Raw genomic sequence first — 23,271 nt, 5'->3', positions numbered from 1 at the left:
GGGTTAGGATAGAACAGGGAAGTCCTATTATGCAGGTGTGAGGGTTAGATCCAAACCACCGGTTTATGGTCCACGTCCCTGGTCACGCTTTACCCACTGGGTGAAAATTCAAGCCCAGATTAACACACAGCTCTACAGTGGCTCAAGACGAATACAGGAGAGAATTACCATGGTATAGAAGACCTCTCCATTGCCGGGCTGGAAGTTTAGGCGAGCAAAAGCAAGGATCAAGTTGCTAAGATGGACCGGGGTGAATCTGTCGCCATTGTCAATGGTGTACTGAGGAAACAAGATTGGGTGGGGGAGATGAGTTTATTTAAAACCGTTCAGTACCACATTTCTGCTCAAGGCAGTTCACAAAACAAAAGGCCCATGAAACACAAGATGAAGACCATTTTCACCGACGCATGAAAGTTACACAAGCTAAAAAAACAAAGATAACTACAGTTAAAACCATAAAAGGCAGTCATAAATGGTTTGAACTGCAAAGGATGCTCCAGCACTTACAGTATGAAATTCAAAGGCTTTGGGGGGGGGGGGGGCTGGGAAAAGCCAAAAATGTTTGCAGGGGGAAATGTCCCTCACCCCTGTTTTCCAAAAATCCCTAATTAAAATTTATTTATTTATTTATTACATTTCTATACCGCCCAATAGCCGGAGCTCTCTGGGCGGTTCACAAAAATGAAACAGAGGTTGTCTGGTTGTCGTCCTCCTCCCAAACGCCACATCCACATTTTCTGGGTCCCCCCCCCACTTCCACTCCTTCACATCTTATAGCGCCAGAGAGGAACGCTGAGGTCAGAGCTGCACCAGAACAGAGGCTGGAATTCAGCACCAAAACCCAGTATGACCCAGGGGAACCAAGGGATGAGGGGCCTGGATTTTGGCTCAAAAGCTCAAATCCCCGGTAGGGATTGGTCCATCGTGCTCCCACTTCATTATCATTCCTATTATAGGCACAGGATGGACTCCTCAGCCTCACAGGGACGACATGGGAAGGGCAAATGGCGCAAAGCCTTCTGCACAAGGAAATCCAGGTAAGTGTTTCCCTCTAATACAGCCTTCCTCAACGTGGGGCGCTCCAGATGTGTTGGACTGCATCTCCCAGAATGCCCCAGCCAGCGGCTGGGGCATTCTGGGAGTTGTAGTCCAACACATCTGGAGCGCCCCACGTTGAGGAAGGCTGCTCTAATAGCACAGTTAGGGGCCCAACAGGTCCACTCAGAACCAAGAGGGAGGTGCCAGCATGCTTGGGTGAACCTCAAGGTAAACAGAAGTACAACGTGGTTTTTATTATCCTGGTTGTGCTTTTTTATACCGTAATTTGTATTTGTGCTTTTAAACTGTTGGTTGTTTTATTCTGGTTTTAATTTTTGTGAACCGCCCAGAGAGCTTCGGCTATTGGGAAGTATAAAAATGTAATAAATAAATAAATAAATAATAAATAAACAAACATTTTTTTAAAAAATGAAAAGGGGCAGCCTTCCTCCAACCAGTAGCTCAGTGAGGCCTGAGCATCCTCAGTGACCTCCGGGGCTGTGAGTTGGAAAAGAAAACATATAAATCAAGGGGTGAGGGAGTTGGCCGCCCTGAACCCTAATAATAATGATGATGATGTAATAATAATTTATTTCTTACACGCCTCTCCGATTAGATCGAGGCGGAGAACAGCAGCAAGCATAAAATACGGATTAAAAACATAGTATACACTGTTAAGAGACATCCTAAAAGCATCCTAAAATCCCACGGGATAGGCCTGCCAGAAAAGAAGGCCCTCCTCCTGGTAGCCACCTGCCTCACTTCCTCTTATAGCTGCCTACAGTTTGGCTGGCCAGCTGAAACCACGAGCAGGAGAGATCTAGCGTGAGAAGGGGATGAAACGCTGCAGCATTGCGTTGGGAGATGCTGCTGGTGATTTCTGAACGCCCACTTTTATCACCTTGCTCCCAACCAGCCAGGGAGAGAACTTTTGAGATCTGAACTTTTACATCACTGGCGTCCATGCAGGCAGATGTAGGTCCCGAGAGGTTTGTTACACAGACAGAGCAGAACTGTAGAGGACGTGAGGCAGGTGGCTACCAGGAGCAGTGGCACCCTGGCTGTGGAATGAGCTCCCTAAGGAGGTTCGCCTGGCACCTACACTATATTCTTTCAGACACCAAGTGAAGACCTTTTTATTGTATGTTTCCGAGCCCAATTCAAGGTGCTGGTTTTGACCTATAAAGCCTTACACGGCTTGGGGCCACAATACTGATGGAATGCGTCTCCCGACGTGAATATACCAGGTCACTACGTTCAACATCTGAGGTCCTCCTCCGGGTGCCTACTCCGAGAGAGGCTCGGAGTGTGGCAACGAGGGACAGGGCCTTTTCAGTGGTGGCCCCCAGACTATGGAACGCTCTCCCTGACGAGGCTGTCCTGGTGCCAACGCTATCTTTCCGGTGCCAGGTTAAGACTTTCCTCTTTGCCCAGGCATATGGCAGCACATCTTAATCACCCACATGTTTAGTTTTTTAACAGTTTTTAATGCTTTATGTGTGTTTGTTCTGTGTTTTAGAGTTTTAAATTTTGTATACTTGTTTTTATCTCAATTTTAGAATTTCTGTAAACCGCCCAGAGAGCCCTGGCTATGGGAGCGGTATATAAGTGTAATGTAATAAATAAATAAATAAATAAATAAATAAATAAATAAATATTCTCTCAGCATTTTAGCAGTCTATAAATTAATTTTAACTTGGCTGTTTTAAATTTGTATTTTAAAGCTGTGTTTCTGCACTTCTGCTTGATTTTATCCTGGTTGTGCTTTTAGACTGTATATTATATATCATGTTTTTATACTTTTCGTTTTATAGACTTTGAATGTTTTTAATTTTTGTGAACCGCCCAGGGAGCTCCGGCTATTGGGCGGTATAGAAATGCAATAAATAAATAAATAAATAAATGAGCACAAGGAGATGGGAAGTGGTCTTCGACGGAGCCAGACCCTCGGTCCATTGAGCTCGGTAAAGGCGACACGGACTGGCAGCCGAGGCGGTCCAGGGTTTTAGGCAGGAGTTTTTCCCAGCCCCTCCCTGGGGATGGCAGGGGAGGGGGGCCTGAACCCATTCTGCACCCAAGGCAAAGGCTCTCCCGCTGAGCCACGGGGGGGCCCCTCCCGCTATTTATTTAGTTTTTACACTAAAAAGTTACACAGCAATGACAAACGGAGTCAGCAGGGAATGGGAGTGTGAAAGAAAAACCTCTGCCCATTCGAGAAAGAGCAGAACTGTCAGGAAAACAACAACAAGAAGAAATATTATGGATTATAATAATCCATAACCGCGCCGCCCGACGTCTTTTCAAAGAAGGCGTCTTGGGCTGTGCTCAGGCTTTCGTGAGCCTCCACGAGGAACAACGAAATTATGGGATGGCCCCCCTGAACGCCCCTCGTCACCAAAGGCGCCGTCTGAGATGGCAACGTGTGGGAGAGAGGCACAGCAAGGTTCAAAAGGCCTGCTTTTAAATATATTCAAAATGCGATTACTTATTTAATTGTTGCTGCCCCCCTTTGCCTTTGGCCCTGTCCACCCTCAGAATGTGGCCCTGGGGAAGTTCTCCGAAACTGAACTTGGCCCACGAGGTGAAAGAAGGTCTTCCCCCCTCCCCCACGCCAGCATCAATGAGTCAAAAGCAGGGCACAGGGTTGGATCCAGAAGGCTGCTGAATCGCCAAATGCACGCTTTGGCTCTCCCCAAATCCCCCTTGCCAGCATGGTGGGAGCGTGGTGACCTCGCAGGCCATAATCCAAGACCACCCCTCAGCTCTTCCCCCGTTTCCTTGCCACTCACCTGTGCAAAGGCCTCGAAGAGGGGCAGGTTGAGCCACTTCAGGTACGTGAAGGACTTGACGCAGCTCACCACCTCGGACGGTGACAACTCGGGCACATGGGGGTGGAGGTCTGAGGCGATCTTCTGGAACATCTGAGTCTGGTGGAAATTCAGCTTCCCTTAAAAGGAGAGAAGAAATCAGCGGCTCCGTCCGTCTCAAAGCTGGGACCAGCTGGGCTTAGTAAGGCCGCCTGAGGCTGGCATCTGTCGTATGCTGTCTCCCGCTGAGCTGCAGCACCCTCCGTCCTCACAAGAGAATGATCTCACCACTGGGCACTGTCAGGAGCCTCCTCGTTTCTTTGGAGCTGCAGGGCTGGAGGTGCAACTTGGGACCTCCTGCTCCATTTCCAGAACTAAGAAAGCGAAGGCTGAGCAAAGCCCTGCAGTCTTCAGGGCGGGTGCTGTGAAGCAGGTCAGCCCCTTGCTGCCTCTCCCCACCCCCCCCCCACCCCCTCTCCACCCCCACAATCCCCACAACCTCCTCCTGTTCAGATCGCTTCAAGGGCCGCGGCCCGTTTGCTACCAAAAAGCCTCCCTTCTTGCTCTCCTCACTTCCTGCCATTTCTCCCCCATCAACACAGAATTCAGAACGCTTCTGCTAAAATCCCCCCCGCCCCGACACTAGGGTCAACCACCCTCTCTACGGCAGGTTTATGCCGAAGTAGGCCCTCACCTACCCACCCATAAGCAAGCACAGGTTTACAGCCTCCAATATCTTGCCCAGCTCTCTAGAAGTGCTAAAACCTAGAACCCAACCTGGTGCCCTCCAGGTCTGTTGGACTGCAACTCCCATCATTCCCAGCCAAGACGGCCACTGGCTGCCCAGCACATCTAGAGGGCACCAGGCTGGCCTAGAACTTAAGAGCCTCTATTCCAAAAGTTATCTCCTTTTTCTCTTTATTTACTACATTTCTATATAGTGCAAAGGACAAAGCTCCGTCTCATCACCTCCCTGTCATGCCTGGTGAGCAACGTCTTCCTTGGTCTCTCAAGCCTTCCCTCTTCCACAAAACCTTTCTTGGATCATCATTTCTTTGTCCGTAGAGCCTAACTAGCAACCTGGTTAAACTGCCATGGCTCGGAGTGCCTTTGACCATCTTCGGTTGGTTCGCCAACTACAGCCTCTCCTGGACAGGGATCGCTTGGCCACGGTGGTACAGGCATTGGTAACCTCAAGGCTGGATTACTGCAACGCGCTCTATGTGGGGCTGCCCTTGAAGCTGCTCCGGAAGCTGGAGCTAGTGCAGAATGCTGCAGCTCGGCTGTTGTCTGGAGCTGCCCCTTTCCAGCATGGAACGCCTCTGCTGAGGGAACTGCACTGGCTGCCTATTCGCTACCGGGCCAGGTCGAAGGTTCTAGGACTTGTGTACAAAGCCCTAAACAACTTGGGACCAGGATACCTGAGAGAGAGAGCTCCTTCTCCCTTACCAACCTGCCCCGTCACTGAGGTCATCCGAGGGCCTGATCCTGGTGGTTCCACACAGATCCATCCTCCGATTGGAATCCACCAGGGGAAGAGCCTTCAGCGTGGTGACGCCCCTCCTGTGGAATTCCCTGCCTCTGGAGGTCACACAGGCGCCAACCTTGTACTCCTTTCAGCGCCTCCTGAAAACATCTTTATTCCAAGAAGCCTTTCCTTAATATGCAGCCTTGGATCTCTGTTTTCGTTTCTTTTAAATTTTGTTTTAACTGTTTTACTCTGTTTTTATTTTCATTTTATCTTGTACACCGCTCCGAATTCTTTTCAATGGGGGGGGGCAGTATATAAATATTCTAAATAAATAAATAAATAAACCTCCCTGAATCGCTGTTCCTATAAGCCCTATCCTGTCCCTCCATCTCAGACGGCAGGGGCCCCATTATTATTATTTATTATATATAGCACCATCAATGTACATGGTGCTGTACAGGAAAGAAATATTATTGATCATTGCACTTTATTTATTTATGTATTGCATTTTTATACCACCCAATAGCCGAAGCTCCCTGGGCGGTTAGGCATGGGTCTTAAAATTTGTGTCAGTCAAAAGTAATGCTGGAAGTAGCCCCTACTTCTGGCTCCTAGACCAGTTTCACACCAACTATATAAATCAGTATTAGCTGAACGGTTCTCTGAACGCCCCAGACAAACATGCTGCAAGTCCTTCTACATCAGGGGAAAGAAAGCACGTACGGGCACCTGAGTTACCATTTGAAGGGACACCACTGTAAACAAAGGTTAGTAGCACAGCAGTACAGTAGACTGTCAAGAAAACCAATAAAAGTGGATACAGATTCATCTACCTTGCAGGCACGTTACTGCCACCTACAAGGGAGTGGGGGGTGTCTGTAAACTCGTAAGTGTGAAGTTTTATTAACAATAAAACTAACAATTTTATTAACAATAAAATAAGCTCCCTAAGGAGGTTCGCTTGGCACCTACATTATATGCTCTTAGACGCCAGGTGAAGACCTTTTTATTCTCCCAGCATTTTAACAGTCTATAAATACATTTTAACTTGGCTGTTTTAAATTTGTAATTTTGCATTGCTGCTGTTTTTTATCTGGTTGAGCTTTTATATTGTATTTTATAGTATGGTTTTATACTGTTGTTTTAGACTTTGAATGTTTTTAATTTTTGTGAACCGCACTCAGAGAGCTCTGGCTATTGGGCGGTATAGAAATGCAAGAAATAAATAAATAAATAAATAAAACAAGGATAGAAGAACAAGCGAGTGCCCCTTCTACTTTTTCTAGCTCTGTGTTAGCTACAGGAATCAACATGTCAAAGACCTTTGCACTTCAGCAAACAGAAAATTGTTGGAGAGGTTGTGGGGTTAAAGGAACGTATTTGCATATGTGGTGGGAATGTAACTATGTTCAGAAATTGTGGAAGATGGTGTTTTTGGAAATTGAAGAAATTGTTGAAATGAAGATAGAAAGAACACCAAAAGTTGCATTGCTGTCGCTATTTGAAGAAGATTTTAAATGTAAAAAGGAAATTAAGGAACTGATAACGAATTTGTTGACTGCAGCAAGATTAATTATAGCTAGGAACTGGAAGATACAAGGGGAATATTCTATTGAAGAATGGTATAAAGAAGTATGGGATATAGCTATTAATGATAAATTAACAAGTAATATTAAATGGAGAAGAGGTATAGCTAAATCAAATGATTTTGAAGGAATTTGGAAACAGTTCCTAATATTTGTATTTTCTAAAGGGAGTGGGAATCCACCAGCAGAAGAAAGTATGAGATTCTGGAATCAGGAATGAGATCCCGTGGTGGGGGGTGCACTGTAGGTGTATTGATTATGTTATTAAGATAAGATATTGTATTCAACTGAATTATGTAGTATGTTGTGTGTGTTTTTTTATGTGATGTAATGTGTATGTTTAGTATTGTAGAAAATAAAAAAATTTATAAAAAAAAAAAAAAGACCTTTGCACTTTCTGGATATTATACGCCCAACTGTTTTCCTCTTGCAAGGAATTGCAAGGAATCCCAGGTGGCTAACATAATCCTCTTCCGCCTCTTCTTCTTATCCTCACAACAACAACCTTGTGAGGTAGGTTGGGCTGAGAGTCAGTGACTGGCCCAAAGTCCCCCAGTGGGGTTCCATGTCCCGGTGGGGACTAGAACCCAGATCTCCCAAGTCCAACACTCTATCCCCTACACCACACTAGCTCTCACTACGCCACCTCTGTGTCCTGGGACCCTACCTTTGGCACTAAAGAAAAAGGTGGCGAGAGAGCGAGAGCCGGAATGCGACAAAATAGACCACCTCCCCTTTGTAAGGGAAAGGCACGGGTGAACTGGAATCTGGGAACAAGGTTGTTTTAATTTCGTTTTATGGTTTCATAGGAAGATAAGGACGCCAAAAGGGGAGACAGCCATCTGTCGGGGGGGAGAAGAGCCCGGAGCCAGACCGGCCATATCTGTCAACTGGCCTTGAGTGATTAAGCATCCCGGCCGAAGGTGTGAAGACTCTGCCAGAACAAGGCAGGAGGGAGGGGGGAATGAAAAGTATAAGAAAGCCCCCTGTGAGAGCAACAGGGTGGTTGTCGGCTGGAAGCAGAGCGCGGGGTGACGTAAGAGTTATTAGAGTGTAGTTTTATTATTGCCTGTACTGGGTTCTTATTTTATGCATGCTTTTTATTAAGATTTTACTTAGTCTATCCCATGTGTCCCCACCCTTAGCCTGAATAAAAGGTCTTAAACCTCACGTTGTGAGCTTGTGAGTGTCTGTGCCTGGGGATCCGTGCTGAATCCAGTAGAGAACCGGCTAGAGAGCTGTGGTCTCTTCCTTTACACCTTTGACCGCAAGGGCCCACGTTTGCGACAAAGGGGAGACAACACAGCATAGGTCTAAAGACTCACCAAAGGCAAAAGCCAGGTCCAACAGGATGCTGCGGTTAACTGCAAAGTGCTTCTGGACAAAGTGGTACGAGATGGCCCGGAGCAGAGGGATGGAACGGCGGTTCTGAAATGCTAAGGCCATGGCGACTTTACGCATGTCCTCGATGCTGAACTTCTCGGCCAACTCCAGGGCCTGTTGGCAAACACATTGAAGAACAGGTTCAAAACCAGGGGGTGGGGGTGGGGCGAGAATAGAGCACCAGCACATTTCACCCCAATAGAGAGTCAGATGTGTCTTGCATTGCTAGGCTTAAGATGTCAAGGTAATAAACCCTTTTATTTCCTCCCATGCCCATTTCTCCTGGCTATATTGACATTATTCATTAACTTAGGGTGCAATCCTGTGCATAGAATCATAGAATAGTAGAGTTGGAAGGGGCCTATAAGGCCATCGAGTCCAACCCCCTGCTCAGTGCAGGAATCCACCCTAAAGCATCCCTGGCAGATGGTTGTCCAGCTGCCTCTTGAAGGCCTCTAGTGTGGGGGAGCCCACAACCTCACCAGGCTGTTGGATCCTGGAATGGATCCTGGTTATGTTTCCATGGATTTACTAATTGCTGAGGAGCTGGAGGAATCAGAAGACTCAGCAGAAAACTTAAAGGTCAACGTTGCACCTGGACATTGATGTCATGATTGAATAATTGGTAACTTGATTGTTTCAATTAAGGGATTGCAAGCAGTTGCATCACTGTACAGTTAGCCTATAAAAAGAAATGTATTCCCATGTACATGTATCAGTAGTGATCTATCAGTAATGATCACTCTATCAGGGATCAGATATCAGTAATGATCACTCTATCAGAGATCACTCCATCTATGTATCAGAGCTGTATTGACTGACCGTATGTAAGTATTTGTATTTGTGATTGCCATAACTAAATTATATTTTTTATGCCAGTAAAGGTTTGTTTAAACCTACTGAAAGTCTCAGTCTTAATCTGTGTCTGTGCTGACTTTGCTGGAAACCGTTGCAAAAACTCTGCTATATGGTTATTTGCCAGAAGCCCAGTCTGGCAATAACTAAATAAGGTTGTAAATATAAAACCAACATATCCCAATACAGGCAACTGGTTCCGTTGTCGTACTGCTCTAACTATCAGGAAGTTTTTCCTGATGTCCTGCCTTCCTTTAACTTGAGCCCGTTATTCCGTGCCCTGCACTCTGGGAGGATTGAGAAGAGATCCTGGCCCTCCTCTGTGTGACAACCTTTCAAGTCTTTGAAGAGTGCTATCATGTCTCCCCTCAGTCTTCTTTTCTCCAGGCTAAACCTGTCCAGTTCTTTCAGTCTCTCCTCATAGGAAGACCCATGCTGGATCAGACCCAGGGTCCATCTAGTCCAGTGGTTCTCAACCTTCCTAATGCCACGACCCTTTAATACAGTTCCTCATGTTGTGGTGACCCCCAACCATAAAATTATTTCCGTTGCTACTTCATAACTGTAATTTTGCTACTGTTATGAATCGTAATGTAAATATCTGATATGCAGGATGTATTTTTATTATTACAAATTGAAATATGTGTTTTCCGATGGTCTTAGGCGACCCCTGTGAAAGGGTCGTTCGACCCCCAAAGGGGTCGCGACCCACAGGTTGAGAACCGCTGATCTAGTCCATCACTCTGTTCACCCAGTGGCCAGGCAGCTGTCAACCAGCAACCCACAAGCAGGACACGGTGCAACAGCACCCTCCCACCCATGTGCCTACAGGCTCGCCACCTCCAATACCGGAGGTAACACAAGAAGTGGATCCTTACGTCAGCCTGGATCGGACTCTCCCGGGTCGGACTGTCCCTGCTCCTACCTTATCCTCCAGGTGCTCCATCAGCGCTGGCGAGAGGGCTCCCACTTTGGTCATCAGCGCCACCACCGTCACGGGGTCCTCGATCTCCGTCCAGCGCAGCTCCAGGTGCTTCACCAGGTCGCTGAGCAGCTCGCTCGGCTCTCCCCACGGGGTGTAGGTGGCCACGTGCTTGGCCATGGAGGCCAGGTGCTTGAAGGCCAGGCGCCTCATCCGCCAGCGCACCTCCTGCTCCACCGAAAGCAGTTCTCGCCTGCCCCGTTCCAGCCCCAGTGAGTAGAGGCTCTTCAGGAGGTTCACCAAGGACGTGTTCCAGACCTGAGTAACCTGGACGGAACACAGGAAAAGGGAGGAATGATGGGACACAGGCCCCTCGAGGCAGATACATTTCAGGGGACTTCACGTTTGAGGTTTATGACATGTTTTTAACTTTTTAACCTTCCATAACAGCCTCTGCAAGAAGGCAAGCTGGAAATCTGATTCAAGAAATCAAATCCAGAAAAGGAAGAACCCTTTCACCTCTGAGCGTTGCTCTACCAAGAGTCCACCAGAGCTTGCATTTGCGCATTTGTCATGTTTACAACCTGCCTTTCCTGCGAGGGGCTCAAAGCACTGTCCCCCTGCCCCATTTTGTCCTCACAAATACCCTGTGAGGTAGATTAACCTGAAAGAGTGTGCCACCAGGCCCAAGACCACCCAATGAGCTCCTTGGCTGAGCGAGGCTTTGAACCTGGACCTCCCAGAGCTTAAGCCAGGGGTGGGCAACCTATAGCCTTCAGCCTCATTTCGAAAGCCTTCTGCAAACGAACCGTTCAGATGTCTGGAAAGAGTAACTGTCTCTTCTCCCAGGACCCCACTGGGTACGGAGGAAGAGGCAGCAGAAGAAAGAAAAAGACACACAGAAAAAAGGGTGCTTCTTCTGCACGGATTGGGCCCTGCACCGCTGCAGAAGCATCTCAAGAGAGCGAAGGAATTGACTCAGGGTCCAGTGAGGAAGAGGGCAAAGTGGTGAGGAAGCGACAAAGGTTTCAGGAGACAGGGGAAGAGATGAATCTACCCAGATGCCAATGAATCAGTGGGTTCAAAGCTAAACAGAAACTTCTCCATCTGTGGGAAAACAAGTTCTTATGGGGAGTGATGGATGTCATAGGATCATAGGATAGCAGAGTTGGAAGGGGCCTACAAGGCCGTTGAATTCCAACCCCCTGCTCAATGCAGGAATCCACCCTAAAGCATCCCTGACAGGTGGTCGTCCAGCTGCCTCTTGAAGGCCTCTAGTGTGGGAGAGCCCACCACCTCCCTAGGTAACTGGTTCCATTGTCGTACAAGATCAAGAGGGAGGAGCAACTTCAGGAAGTAAGGCGTTCTACAAGGGTGTCCCATCAAAAGAGGTCCTTAGGGGAAGACCCTCCCTGAAGGCGGGACAAGAAAAGCGACTCCATTTTGGGCTTTTACAACTTTCACAGCAATAGTGCATCATCAAAGGGATCTTTGTAGTCTACATAGTATAGTGCAAAGCCCACTAGGGATCTTAGCAATAGGCTGCTGGAGGCTGAGGAAATCTGTAACCTGAATGCTATTGATCTGACTGATTCGTATAATAAAGGGTATTTACTAAGAAATGGACTTGGAACTCTGTCCTGTCAGATTTACCCCCAAGGGAATGCAGCCCCTGGCAGAAAAAAAAATGTTCCCCACCTAAAGATGTGAAAGCTTGAAAACAGAACAGGGGGAAACCTGAAAAAGCAGTAAGAAAAGAGTATTCCAATGTTTTCCGTGCCCTGTCCACATTTTTGTTCCATTTCATTTCCCAGGCCAACAGAAATGTGAAAAACTGCTATCTCAAACCAAAACCAAACCTGAAAACAAAGTAAGTTTAAGAAAACTGATACAAACAATATATCAAATTTAGGTACTGTATAACTATACTTATTACCATAAAATCATATTAGTAGAAAATATTTTAATCTTAAAGCAAATACGTACATTTAGAATTTAAACAGAATAGTCCACACACATAAAACTTCAAACAAAAATCCCCAAACACGTTTCAACCATACAGGTCTTCATCAGTGGAAAAAGGATATGGGTTTTTTTTTAAAAAAAAATTATACAAATATTAAAAACAACTTTTTATGCCCCAGATATAGGGAGTTTCTATCGGACCCAAAGTTGGCTCTTGTAAATCTTCAAACTTGTAACAAGGAAGACGGGGGACTAGATATTCCCTCCTGTCTTCAAGAGCTTGGCTCCCAAGTAATATCTAGTTGCATAAGTCATGTCTCAAATAGTATATGCAAAATATGCAAGATAAATCCACGTATCCTTTTCCCACGGATGAAGACCTGTATGCTTGAAATGCGTTTGGGGATTTTTGTTTGAAGTTTGATGTACGTGGACTATTCTGTTTAAATTTTAAATGTATGTATTTGCTTTAAGATTTAAATATTTTCTACTAATATCAATTCCCAGGCCTTCTGATCTCTATGATCATTGGTTGTCCTTGTCCAACATGCTTCCAATGCCCACGCTCTCCTGGTGCAAAGACATTCGCTTCCTGGGGCATCTCTGGGAAAGAAGTCCCTTTGTTATTATTATTATTATTATTTATTTATTTATATAGCACCTTCAATGTACATGGTGCTGTACAGAGTAAAACAATAAAATAGCAAAACCCTGCCGCATAGGCTTACATTCTAATAAAATCATAATAAAACAATAGGAAGGGGAAGAGAAGGCACCAAACAGGCACAGGGGAGAGTAAAACTAACAGTGTAAAAGTCAGATCAAAATCAAGTTTTAAAAGCTTTAGGAAAAAGAAAAGTTTTTAGCTGAGCTTTAAAAGCTGCGATTGAACTTGTAGTTCTCAAATGTTCTGGAAGAGCGTTCCAGGCGTAAGAGGCAGCGGAAGAAAATGGACGAAGCCGAGCAAGGGAAGGAGAGACCCTGGGGCAGGCGAGAAGCATGGCATCAGAGGAGCGAAGAGCACGAGCGGGGCAATAGTGAGATGCTTTCCGAACAAGAAGCAGCAGCCACTTGGAGCTTACCTGCTTGTGTATGCTATGAAGCAGGTGCTGGAAGCGTTTATCCTCCAAGACGCCGCCGGGATCCAGCTTTTTCTCCACCACCGCCATACGAGAGAGCCGGACGACGATAAGGGCAGCCTGGTTTCCGTTCAGAGGGTACACCTCTGCTAAATGCAAGAGATCCTCTGGGGTGGAGCATGTGTTAATGAGATCATCCACCTCGCTGCGATCCGGGGGCGTCCATTGCGCCTGCTCCTTGACGGAGAGTTTATCTGCCTGCCTCAAAAGCCTGCAAGTGGTCAGTGAGGCCAAAGGAGCCAGGGATGGCACCCTGGTGTTGAGCATCTTTCCTCCTGGGGATGCCACCGTCGCTTGGACGCACAAAGGAGACGAGACCCTATAGAGCCGATACCAGCGAAGCACCAGCTTGGCGGCCATTTTACAGCTAGATCTGTGGGAGCGAGGAGGATGGAGAAGGGCAGGCAGCACTTACACTGGCGTCAACTCATGTCCAAGGATCTGCATAAGAGGCGGGGAAACAGACATGGCTTATTAAGAGGGTGATTTCAAGCCCTTAGGGTGCAATCCTGGGCACAGAATCATAGCAGAGTTGGAAGGGGCCTCTAAGGCCATCCAGTTCAACCACTTCTCAATGCAGGAATCCACCCTAAAGCATCCCTGACAGATGGTTGTCCAGCTGCCTCTTGAAGGCCTCTAGTGTGGGAGAGCCCACCACCTCCCTAGGCAATCGGTTCCATTGTTGTACTACTCTAACAGTTAGGAAGTTTTTCCTGATGTCCAGCTGGAACCTGGCTTCCTTTAACTTGAGCCTGTTATTCCACGTCCTGCACTCTGGGAGGATCAAGAAGAGATCCTGGCCCTCCTCTGTGTGACAGCCTTTTAAGTATTTGAAGAGTGCTCTCATGTCTCCCCTCAGCTTTCTCTTCTCCAGGCTAAACATGCCCAGTTCTTTCAGTCTCTCCTCATAGGGCTTTGTTTTCAGACTCCTTATCATCACAGAATCATAAACTCACAGAATAGTAGAGTTGGAAGGGGCCTCTAAGGCCATTGAGTCCAACCCTCTGCTCAATGCAGGGATCCACCTTAAAGCATCCCTGAGAGACGGCTCTCCAGCTGCCTCTTGAAGGCCTCCAGTGTGGGAGAGCCCACCACCTCCCTAGGTCATGGGTTCCATTGTCGTACTGTTCTAACAGCCAGGAAGTTTTTCCTGGTGTCCAGCTGGAATCTGGCTTCCTGTAACTTGTTTAGACATAGCTGGTTGTCACATGCTGGGAGATGTAGGACTTTTTTCTGTCTAAACGTGCCTAGGATTGCACCCTTAGGAAGTAAAAATACAGCTCTACATAACACTAATAAGGTCAGTTCTGGAGTAATTCTGGGAATCACATGCTTATAGCAATATTGAGATACTGGGCAGAAATGTAAAGAAGATATGCAAAAACACCAAACATCCCACACGGCAAATCCTAATTGGAAGAGTTAAAGGAATGTGCTTATTTTAAAGGAAAATAAAAGATGAAAGATGTAGAGGGAGAATAGTTAAGGTGTCTTATAAAACAATTGCAGCCAGTGTTGTGCTAAATCATAAATCACACTGCAGAGGCCACCAGTGAGGGAGGAAGCAGCAGCTAGGCACCTCTCCACCGTGCCTGGGTCCAGCTCCAGCTGAGAGCCCCCTCCCTCCTGCTACCAACTGTCACTGCAGAGGCCACCAGTGAGGGAGGAAGCAGCAGCCAGGCACCTCTCCACCGTGCCTGGGTCCAACTCCAGCTGAGAGCCCCCTCCCTCCTGCTACCAACTGTCTCTGCAGAGGCCACCAGTGAGGGAGGAAGCAGCAGCCAGGCACCTCTCCACCGTGCCTGGGTCCAGCTCCAGCTGAGAGCCCCCTCCCTCCTGCTGTCAACTGTAACTGCTGAACTTTCCAACTAAGATTGTAGTGCCTGAATTTGCTTTCCTTTCCCCCCTCCTCCTCCTCCCTCCCAATCCCCTTTCCTTTTGTGTCATGTCTTTTAGATTGTAAGCCTGTGGGCAGGGACTGTCAAGGAATACTTTTGTAAGCCGCCGTGAGAGCCTTTTTTGGCTGAATGGCGGCATAAAAATCCTTAAATAAATAATAATAATAAAAAAAAATAATGTTTTTTGTGTGGAGAATACGGCCATGGTTTTAATGATACTTTTTTTTTAAAGTTATGAAACCATAGTTTTAAATAAGGAGGTATATTTTAGACACCCAGGAAACAGTTGCAAAGGAATTAAACGTGCTCTCCAAGCAAAGAAGCAACAGCATCTCCGTTCACAAAAACTTTGAATACCTGGGGCAGGTGACCTCTTTAAATGCTGCACCTACAAGATATACTGCATCGACAATTATATTTTTAACTTTTGCATATTTCTATTCATATGTTTTAACCGTGTATGTTTTAATTGTGTAAAGCGGCCTTGAGTTCCAGTATTGGGGAAAAGGTGGGATGCAAAATATAATGACAACACCAACACCGCATGCTCCATCCCAATTCATGCACGGAAAGAATAACAATCAGCGAGAAAGAAGGAGGCAGAACCCTACTGGACGTTGACACAACTCAGGCTAAACACATAAAAGCGCTCAGAGAATTCTTCCACACTAAAAACACCCCCATGCAAAAAGCCACAGTAAAAGCAGATAAAAATTACACCCCACTCAACTTAGGACTACAAAATGAAGACCAAACACTACTATTCACACTCACAGAGACAAAAGAAAAACAGGCACAAAAGGCACTCCATGGGACGCACTACAACATAACACAGAACCCACGAATAAACAAAGAACAATCGTACGAATGGCTCAGGAAGGGTGAGCTATTTCCTGAAACAGAAGGATTCCTAATAGCTATACAGGAACAGGTTATAGCAACTAAGAACTACCAAAAATACATCATACATGATAACAGTGTAACAACAGAATTATGTAGGAAATGTCATCAGTTCCAAGAAACAATAGCCCATGTAAAATTCTGGCAGGAATGGACTGTACAGATAGACACAATACAGGCTGCCTTTAACTTGAGCCCGTTATTCCAGGCTCTGGGAGGATCAAGAAGAGATCCTGGCCCTCCTCTGTGTGACAGCCTTTCAAGTATTTGAAGAGTGCTATCATGTCTCACCTCAGCTTTCTCTTCTCCAGGCTAAACATGCCCAGTTCTTTTAGTCTCTCCTCATAGGGCTTTGTTTTCAGACTCCTTATCATCACAGAATCATAAACTCACAGAATAGTAGAGTTGGAAGGGACCTCTAAGGCCATTGAGTCCAACCCCCTGCTCAATGCAGGAATCCATCCTAAAGCATCCCTGAGAGACGGCTCTCCAGCTGCCTCTTGAAGGCCTCTAGTGTGGGAGAGCCCACCACCTCCCTAGGTCATGAATTCCATTGTCCTACTGCTCTAACAGTCAGGAAGTTTTTCCTGATGTCCAGCTAGAATCTGGCTTCCTTTAACTTCAGCCCGTTATTCCGTGTCCTGCACTCTGGGAGGATCAAGAAGAGATCCTGGCCCTCCTCTGTGTGACAACTTTTTAAGTATTTGAAGAGTGCTATCATGTCTCCCCTCCATCTTCTCTTCTCCAGGCTAAACCTGCCCAGTTCTTTCAGTCTCTCTTCATAGGGCTTTGTTTCCAGACCCCTGATCATCCTGGTTGCCCTCCTCTGAACACGCTCCAGCTTGTCTGCATCCTTCTTGAACTGGGGAGCCCAGAACCAGACGCAATACTCTAGAGGAGGCCTAACCAGGGCCGAATAGAGAGGAACCAGGACCTCACGTGATTTGGAAGCTATACTTCTATTAATGCAGGCCAAAATAGCATTGGCCTTTCTTGCAGCCATATCGCACTGTTGGCTCATATTCACCTTCACGTGATCCCTGGGTTGAGTCCACTGTCAGTCCTATTTAAGAGTAAGCCCATTGAAATGAATGGGGCTTAAATTAGAGCAGCACAGCTGGCTGCGGGGTTATGGGAATTGTAGTCCCAACTCGTCTGCAGGGCACCAGGCTGGAGAAGGCTGAATGAGAGCAAGCTTGGATCCAGCCCCGTTCCTAATGCGACGCGACCCTCAATTGCTGGGCGGCTGCGTCATCGGGGGGGGGGGGGCAGGTGAAAACAGGCCCCCCAGCAGCTCCCTCAGAGAACCATGGAATAGCAGAGTTGGAAGGGGCCTACAAGGCCATCGAGTCCAACCCCCTCGAAGTCGTCCCTCCACTTCTTCCTCAGCCTCCCCCAGCCGGAGCGACGCCACCGCTTCCAACCCGGCCTCTCACCCACCTGGAAGAACCGCCGGGCCTCGGCCTCCAGGTCTGACCTCAAACCGGCGCCCGCGCGTGCACTGGTACATCAAGAACCCGGGTGAGGAGGCGTCGGCGTCGCGCGGGCTAATTGCGTCACTTCCGTCGCGCGGCCTCTCTCTCTCTCTCTCTCGCTCTCTCCCCCCACCCCACGCCACGCCACGCCCCCAGCATCGCCATAGACTTTGATAGTAGACCGGTACGCAGTGCCAGTTTCCGGGTTCAAACTAAAAATCTCCCCTTCTCTGGTGTATAGAATCACAGAAATAGAATCATAGAATTATAGAAAAGCAGAGTTGGAAGGGGCCCACAAGGCCATTGAGTCCAACCCCCTGCTCAAGGCAGGAATCCACCCTAAAGCATCCCTGACAGATGGATGTCCAGCTGCCTCTTGAATGACTCTAGTGTGGGAGAGCCCACAACCTCCCTAGGTAACTTATTCCATTGTCATACTGCTCTAACAGTCAGGAAGTTTTTCCTGATGTCCAGCTGGAATCTGGCTTCCTTTAACTTGAGCCCATTATTCCGGGTCCTGCACTCTGGGAGGATGGAGAAGAGATCCTGGCCTTCCTCTGTGTGACAACCTTTTAAGTATTTGAAGAGTGCTCTCATGTCTCCCCTCAATCTTCTCTTCTCCAGGCTAAACATGCCCAGTTCTTTCAGTCTCTCTTCATAGGGCTTTGTTTCCAGACCCCTGATCATCCTGGTTGCCCTCCTCTGAACACGCTCCAGCTTGTCTGCATCCTTCTTGAATTGTGGAGCCCAGAACTGGACGCAATATTCTAGATGAGGCCTAACCAGGGCTGAATAGAGAGGAACCAGTACCTCACGTGATTTGGAAGCTATACTTGTATTAATGCAGCCCAAAAGAGCATTTGCCTTTCTTGCAGCCATATCTCACTGTTGGCTCATATTCAGCTTGCGATCTACAACAATTCCAAGATCCTTCTCGTTTGTAATATTGCTGAGCAAGCACATATATATACAAGCCCAACGTGCGCATGAGCATTTTGAAAGGCTGCAAACCTACGCTTAAAAACTCGGGAGAAATCAGTGGGACTTAAACTTCCAAGTAACCATGCACAGGATTGTTTTAAAAAAAGGGAGGAGGGAAGGTTTCACTCCACCTTTTTGCTGGGGTGGGGCGGTAGGCACGAATATGTTTAAATTTCAGCAGGTGTCATTTGTATGCATGCAACACCTAGTGAAATTCCCTCTCATCACAACAGTGAAAGCTGCAGGAGCCCTGCCCTCTTGACCAGATACAACAGCTTTAACTGTTATGATGAAGAGGGCATTTCACCAGGTGCTGCTTGCATACAAATGACACCTGCTGAAATTCCCTTTTCTATGCAACTGTTAAAGATACAGGAGCCCAGTCCTCCTTTTCAAATGGCCACCCTAGTATTTATTATCTATTTATTTCATTTATATCCTGCCTTGTTTTATCCAAGGAACCCAAGGCGGCATACATGATCCTCCTCCTCCTCTCCATTTTATCCTCACAACAACCACCCTGTGTGGTAGGTTGGGCTAAGAGTCTGTGACTAGGCCCAGTCACCCTGTGGGTTTCCATGGCCAAGTGGGGACTAGAACCCAGATCTCCCGACTCTTAGTCCGACACTTTAGCCACTACACCACACTGGCTCTTAGTAGAATCATAGAATAGCAGAGTTGGAAGGGGCCTACAAGGCCATTGAGTCCAACCCCCTGCTCAGTGCAGGAATCCACCCTAAAGCATCCCTGACAGATGGTGCTAAGAGTTCCTGGTGTGGAATCATGCCAACATGTTTGCTTTTTGTGTGACTTACAGCGTATTGAATTTAGCTGATCAATAGCAGGGTCTTATACTAGAGGGAGAGGCTTTGGTTTTCCATGTCATCCCTGACACTGGCATTTGTAATAAATGGCTACATATAACATGTGTCTTTCTAACTGCACAATTCAGATGACCCACAGATCAATAGTGTCTGCCTTATCTGGATTGAGTCTAACAGCTCTTATTCAGTCCTTTACTGATGTTTAGTACATCTCATCAGCATTATTTATTTGTTATTACATTTATATCCCACTTTCCCCCCAATGAGCCAAGACAGCATACATGATCATAGAATCATAGAATCATAGAATAGCAGAGTTGGAAGGGGCCTATAAGGCCATCGAGTCCAACCCCCTGCTCAATGCAGGAATCCACCCTAAAGCATCCCTGACAGATGGTTGTTAAGCTGCCTCATGAAGGCCTCTCATGTGGGAGAGCCCACCACCTCCCTAGGTAACTGATTCCTTTGTTGTACTGCTCTAACACTTGGATTTTAAGATGCCTTTTAATAATGTGCTGCTTTTAATAATGTATTAGTTTTAAATGTTTTAATTATATGTATTTTATGGCATTTGAATTTATGTTGTACCCCACCTCGATCCGGAGGGAGGCACCCCGGCTGTGGAACGGGCTCCCCAGAAAGGTTTGCTTGGCGCCTACACTGTATTCCTTCCGTCGCCAGCTGGAGATCTTTTTAATTTCTCAGTATTTTAACACCTATTAACTTAAATTTTAAACTTTGCTCTTTTAATTCCATATTTTAACCTATATCAGTTTTTTGCTGTGTGGTTTTAATCCTGGTTGTGCTTTTTATATTGTATTTTGTATTTGTGTTTTTAGATTGTTGGTTGTTTTTATGCTCTTCATGATTTTAATTCATGATCTTCATGATCTTCCTCTTTCTCTCCGTTTTTATCTTCCCAACAGGGAGAGTCAGTGGCCGGCCAGAAGTCACCCAGTGAGATTCACTGGAATAGTTTTAGGTCTGCCCTTAAGACAGAATCCTGTATTTTCCTACCAATTCCTACCTGAGATCAGCCATGACTTATGGGGAGCAAAGTAATTCCACTATTTTAGGATGATGACAACACTGGCCTACTTTACAGGGTTGTTGTTATGTTTATTGAGATACACATCTGCTGAGCTCCACCACATTTTTTTGGTTTGTTTGTTTTTAAATTAAAACCACTTTAGGGGGAGGGAATTTTAAGTAAACGAATTACAGAGGAGGGAAGGGAGTACTTAAACCTTTCCCTGCCAATTTTCTGCTCCAAATTGCTACCTTGAAACTCTCGTTGGGTTCCAAAACCTTGCTTGCCAAACTATGTTGCACACGCATAAATAACTTCTAGCACAACACCAATAGAGCTTGCTGGTGCAACAGGTTTTCTTTGCCGAGACTTGTTGCCCCAGCAAACGCTATTGACATCGCGCTACAGCAGCAGTGGGCAGATAGTAGATCTGTTTTGGACTTCAAGGTCCAGCATTCCTAATTATTAGTTATGCTAGCAGGAGCTTCTGGGAGTTGAAGTCCAAAACATTTGGTGATCTACCTTCTACTCACACTGCAGTAGAAACTATTTATGCTAGAGCAATGTGGGAAATTTTACTAAGTCCTTGAACTAGAATCATAGAATAGTAGAGTTGGAAGGGGCCTACAAGGTCATAGAGTCCACCCCCTGCTCAATGCAGGAATCCACCCTAAAGCATCCCTGACAGATGGTTGTCCAGCTGCCTCTTGAAGTAGGCTGACCATATGAAAAGGAGGACAGGGCTCCTGTATCTTTAACAGTTGCATAGAAAAAGGAATTTCAGCAGGTGTCAGTTGTATATATGGGGAACCTGGTGAAATTCCCTCTTCATCACAATAGTTAAAGGTGCAGGAGCTATACTAGAGTGACCAGATTTAAAAGAGGGCAGGGCACCTGCAGCTTTAACTGGTGTGATGAAGAGCAAATTTCACCAGGTTCTCCATATATATACAAATGACACCTGCTGAAATTTCCTTTTCAGTGCAACTGTTAAAGATACAGGAGCCCTGTCCTCCTTTTCATATGGTCACCCTATCTTGAAGGCCTCTAGTGTGGGAGAGCCCACAACCTCACCAGGCAACTGATTCCATTGTCGTACTGCTCTAACAGTCAGGAAGATTTTCCTGATGTCCAGCTGGAATCTGGCTTCCTTTAACTTGAGCCCGTTATTCCGTGTCCTGCACTCGGAGGATCGAGAAGAGATCCTGGCCCTCTTCTGTGTGACAACCTTTTAAGTATTTGAAGAGTGCTCTCATGTCTCCCCTCCATCTTCTCTTCTCCAGGCTAAACATGTCCAGTTCTTTCAGTCTCTCTTCATAGGGCTTTGTTTCCAGACCCCTGATCATCCTGGTTGCCCTCCTCTGAACCCGCTCCAGCTTGTCTGCTTCTTGAATTGTGGAGCCCAGAACTGGACACAATACTCTAGATGAGGCCTAACCAGGGCCGAATAGAGAGGAACCAGGACCTCACGTGATTTGGAAGCTCTATTTCTATTAATGCAGTCCAAAATAGCATTTGCCTTTCTTGCAACCACACTGCACTGTTGGCTCATATTCAGCTTGTGATCTACAACAATTCCAAGATCTTTCTCGTTCGTAGTATTGCTGAGCCAAGTGTCCCCCATCTTGTAACTGTGCCTTTGGTTTCTATTTCCTAAATGTAGAACTTGGCATTTATCCCTATTAATTTTCATTCTGTTGTTTTCAGCCCAGCACTCCAGCCTATCAAGATCACTTTGAAGTTTGTTTCTGTCTTCCAGGGTATTAGCTATCTCACCCAATTTGGTGTCATCTGCAAATTTGATCAGCGTTCCCTGCACCTCCTCGTCCAAATCATTAATAAAAATGTTGAAGAGCACTGGGCCCAGGACTGAGCCCTGCGGTACCCCACTCATTGCCTCTCCCCAGTTTGAGAAGGTTCCATTGATAACTACTCTTTGAGTCCGATTCTGTAGCCAGCTGTGGATCCACCTAATAGTTGTTCCATCTAGCCCACTTTTAGCTAGTTTGTTAATCAGAATATCATGGGGCACTTTGTCAAAAGCTTTGCTGAACTCAAGATATATGACATCCACAGCATTCCCACAGTCTGGGAGGTTATCCTATCAAAAAATGAGATCAAATTAGTCTGACAGGATTTGTTCCTGACAAATCCACGTTGGCTTCTAGTGATCACCGCATTGATTTCAAGGTGTTTACAGATTGACTTCTTTATAATCTGCTCCAGAATTTTCCCAGGGATGGATGTCAGACTGACTGGTCTGTAGTTCCCAGGTTCCTCAAAAGGTGCGCTGTGCTGTAACCACAGAGCAGCGCTCATACTCCCTTGCTTGTATGGGCCTGAGGCAAATTGCATCACATAAATGTGTTTTTGGAATCTTACCCACTTGTCTATCTCACGTTGACTCTTGGCTGGACAATGAACTCCCTCCATAGGGAAGAACAGCATTCCCACTCTTACCACAGCAATGTAATTTATATTAGCGGCAGTGGTGCATTGGATCAAGTGGCCCCTTGATATATGACAAGGAAACCACTGGTGATCATTACTTTATAAATGAACAAGCAAACACTGGAGGCTGGTGGTTCTGATGTCATGGGGCAGGGTTTTGGTCAGAACCGGTCAGAACTCTAAAGGAGCTATCCAATGTCTTGAACCGTATTTATTATTATTATTATTATTATTATTATTATTATTATTATTATTATTATTATTTTTACAATATTTATATACCACTCAATTATCTAACACAGATTCCAGAGTGGTGAACATAGGTATAAACACTAAAAGAAGAAGATTAAAAAAGCAAATTAAAATGGTTCAATTTAAAAACCAAAGGAACCAGAAAAACAGTGGCCAGTCAGTTGAGTTAAGGAAGGCTTCTCGAAACAGAGCTGTTTTCAGGAGGCGCCGGAAGCAGCCTGGTGTTGGCTCCTGCCTGACCTCCAGGAGCAGAGGCTTCCACAGACTACCCTAAAGGCTCTTCTCCTGGTGGAT

At 46.3% G+C, this 23,271-nt stretch overlaps 1 protein-coding gene across 2 annotated transcripts in view; it reads right to left on the bottom strand.

The window, feature by feature from the left end:
• Positions 1–17,496, bottom strand: part of TBRG4 (transforming growth factor beta regulator 4) — a 32,160-nt gene extending 14,664 nt beyond the window's left edge. For both annotated transcript variants that reach the window (XM_063122139.1, XM_063122148.1), the window contains exons 1-6: positions 17,405–17,496; positions 13,110–13,607; positions 10,066–10,389; positions 8,228–8,399; positions 3,828–3,985; positions 169–279 (exon numbers count right to left, since the gene is read on the bottom strand). In XM_063122139.1, coding sequence (XP_062978209.1) covers positions 169–279; positions 3,828–3,985; positions 8,228–8,399; positions 10,066–10,389; positions 13,110–13,526 — 1,182 coding nt within the window. In that variant the 5' untranslated portion in view covers positions 13,527–13,607; positions 17,405–17,496. The remainder of the gene's footprint in view (positions 1–168; positions 280–3,827; positions 3,986–8,227; positions 8,400–10,065; positions 10,390–13,109; positions 13,608–17,404) is intronic.
• Between the last annotated feature and the right edge of the window lie 5,775 nt (positions 17,497–23,271).

The sequence above is a fragment of the Elgaria multicarinata genome, chromosome 1 (assembly GCF_023053635.1).
Source record: "Elgaria multicarinata webbii isolate HBS135686 ecotype San Diego chromosome 1, rElgMul1.1.pri, whole genome shotgun sequence".
NCBI classification, from domain to species: domain Eukaryota; kingdom Metazoa; phylum Chordata; class Lepidosauria; order Squamata; family Anguidae; genus Elgaria; species Elgaria multicarinata.
This window is presented reverse-complemented; position numbering and strand designations above follow the sequence as displayed.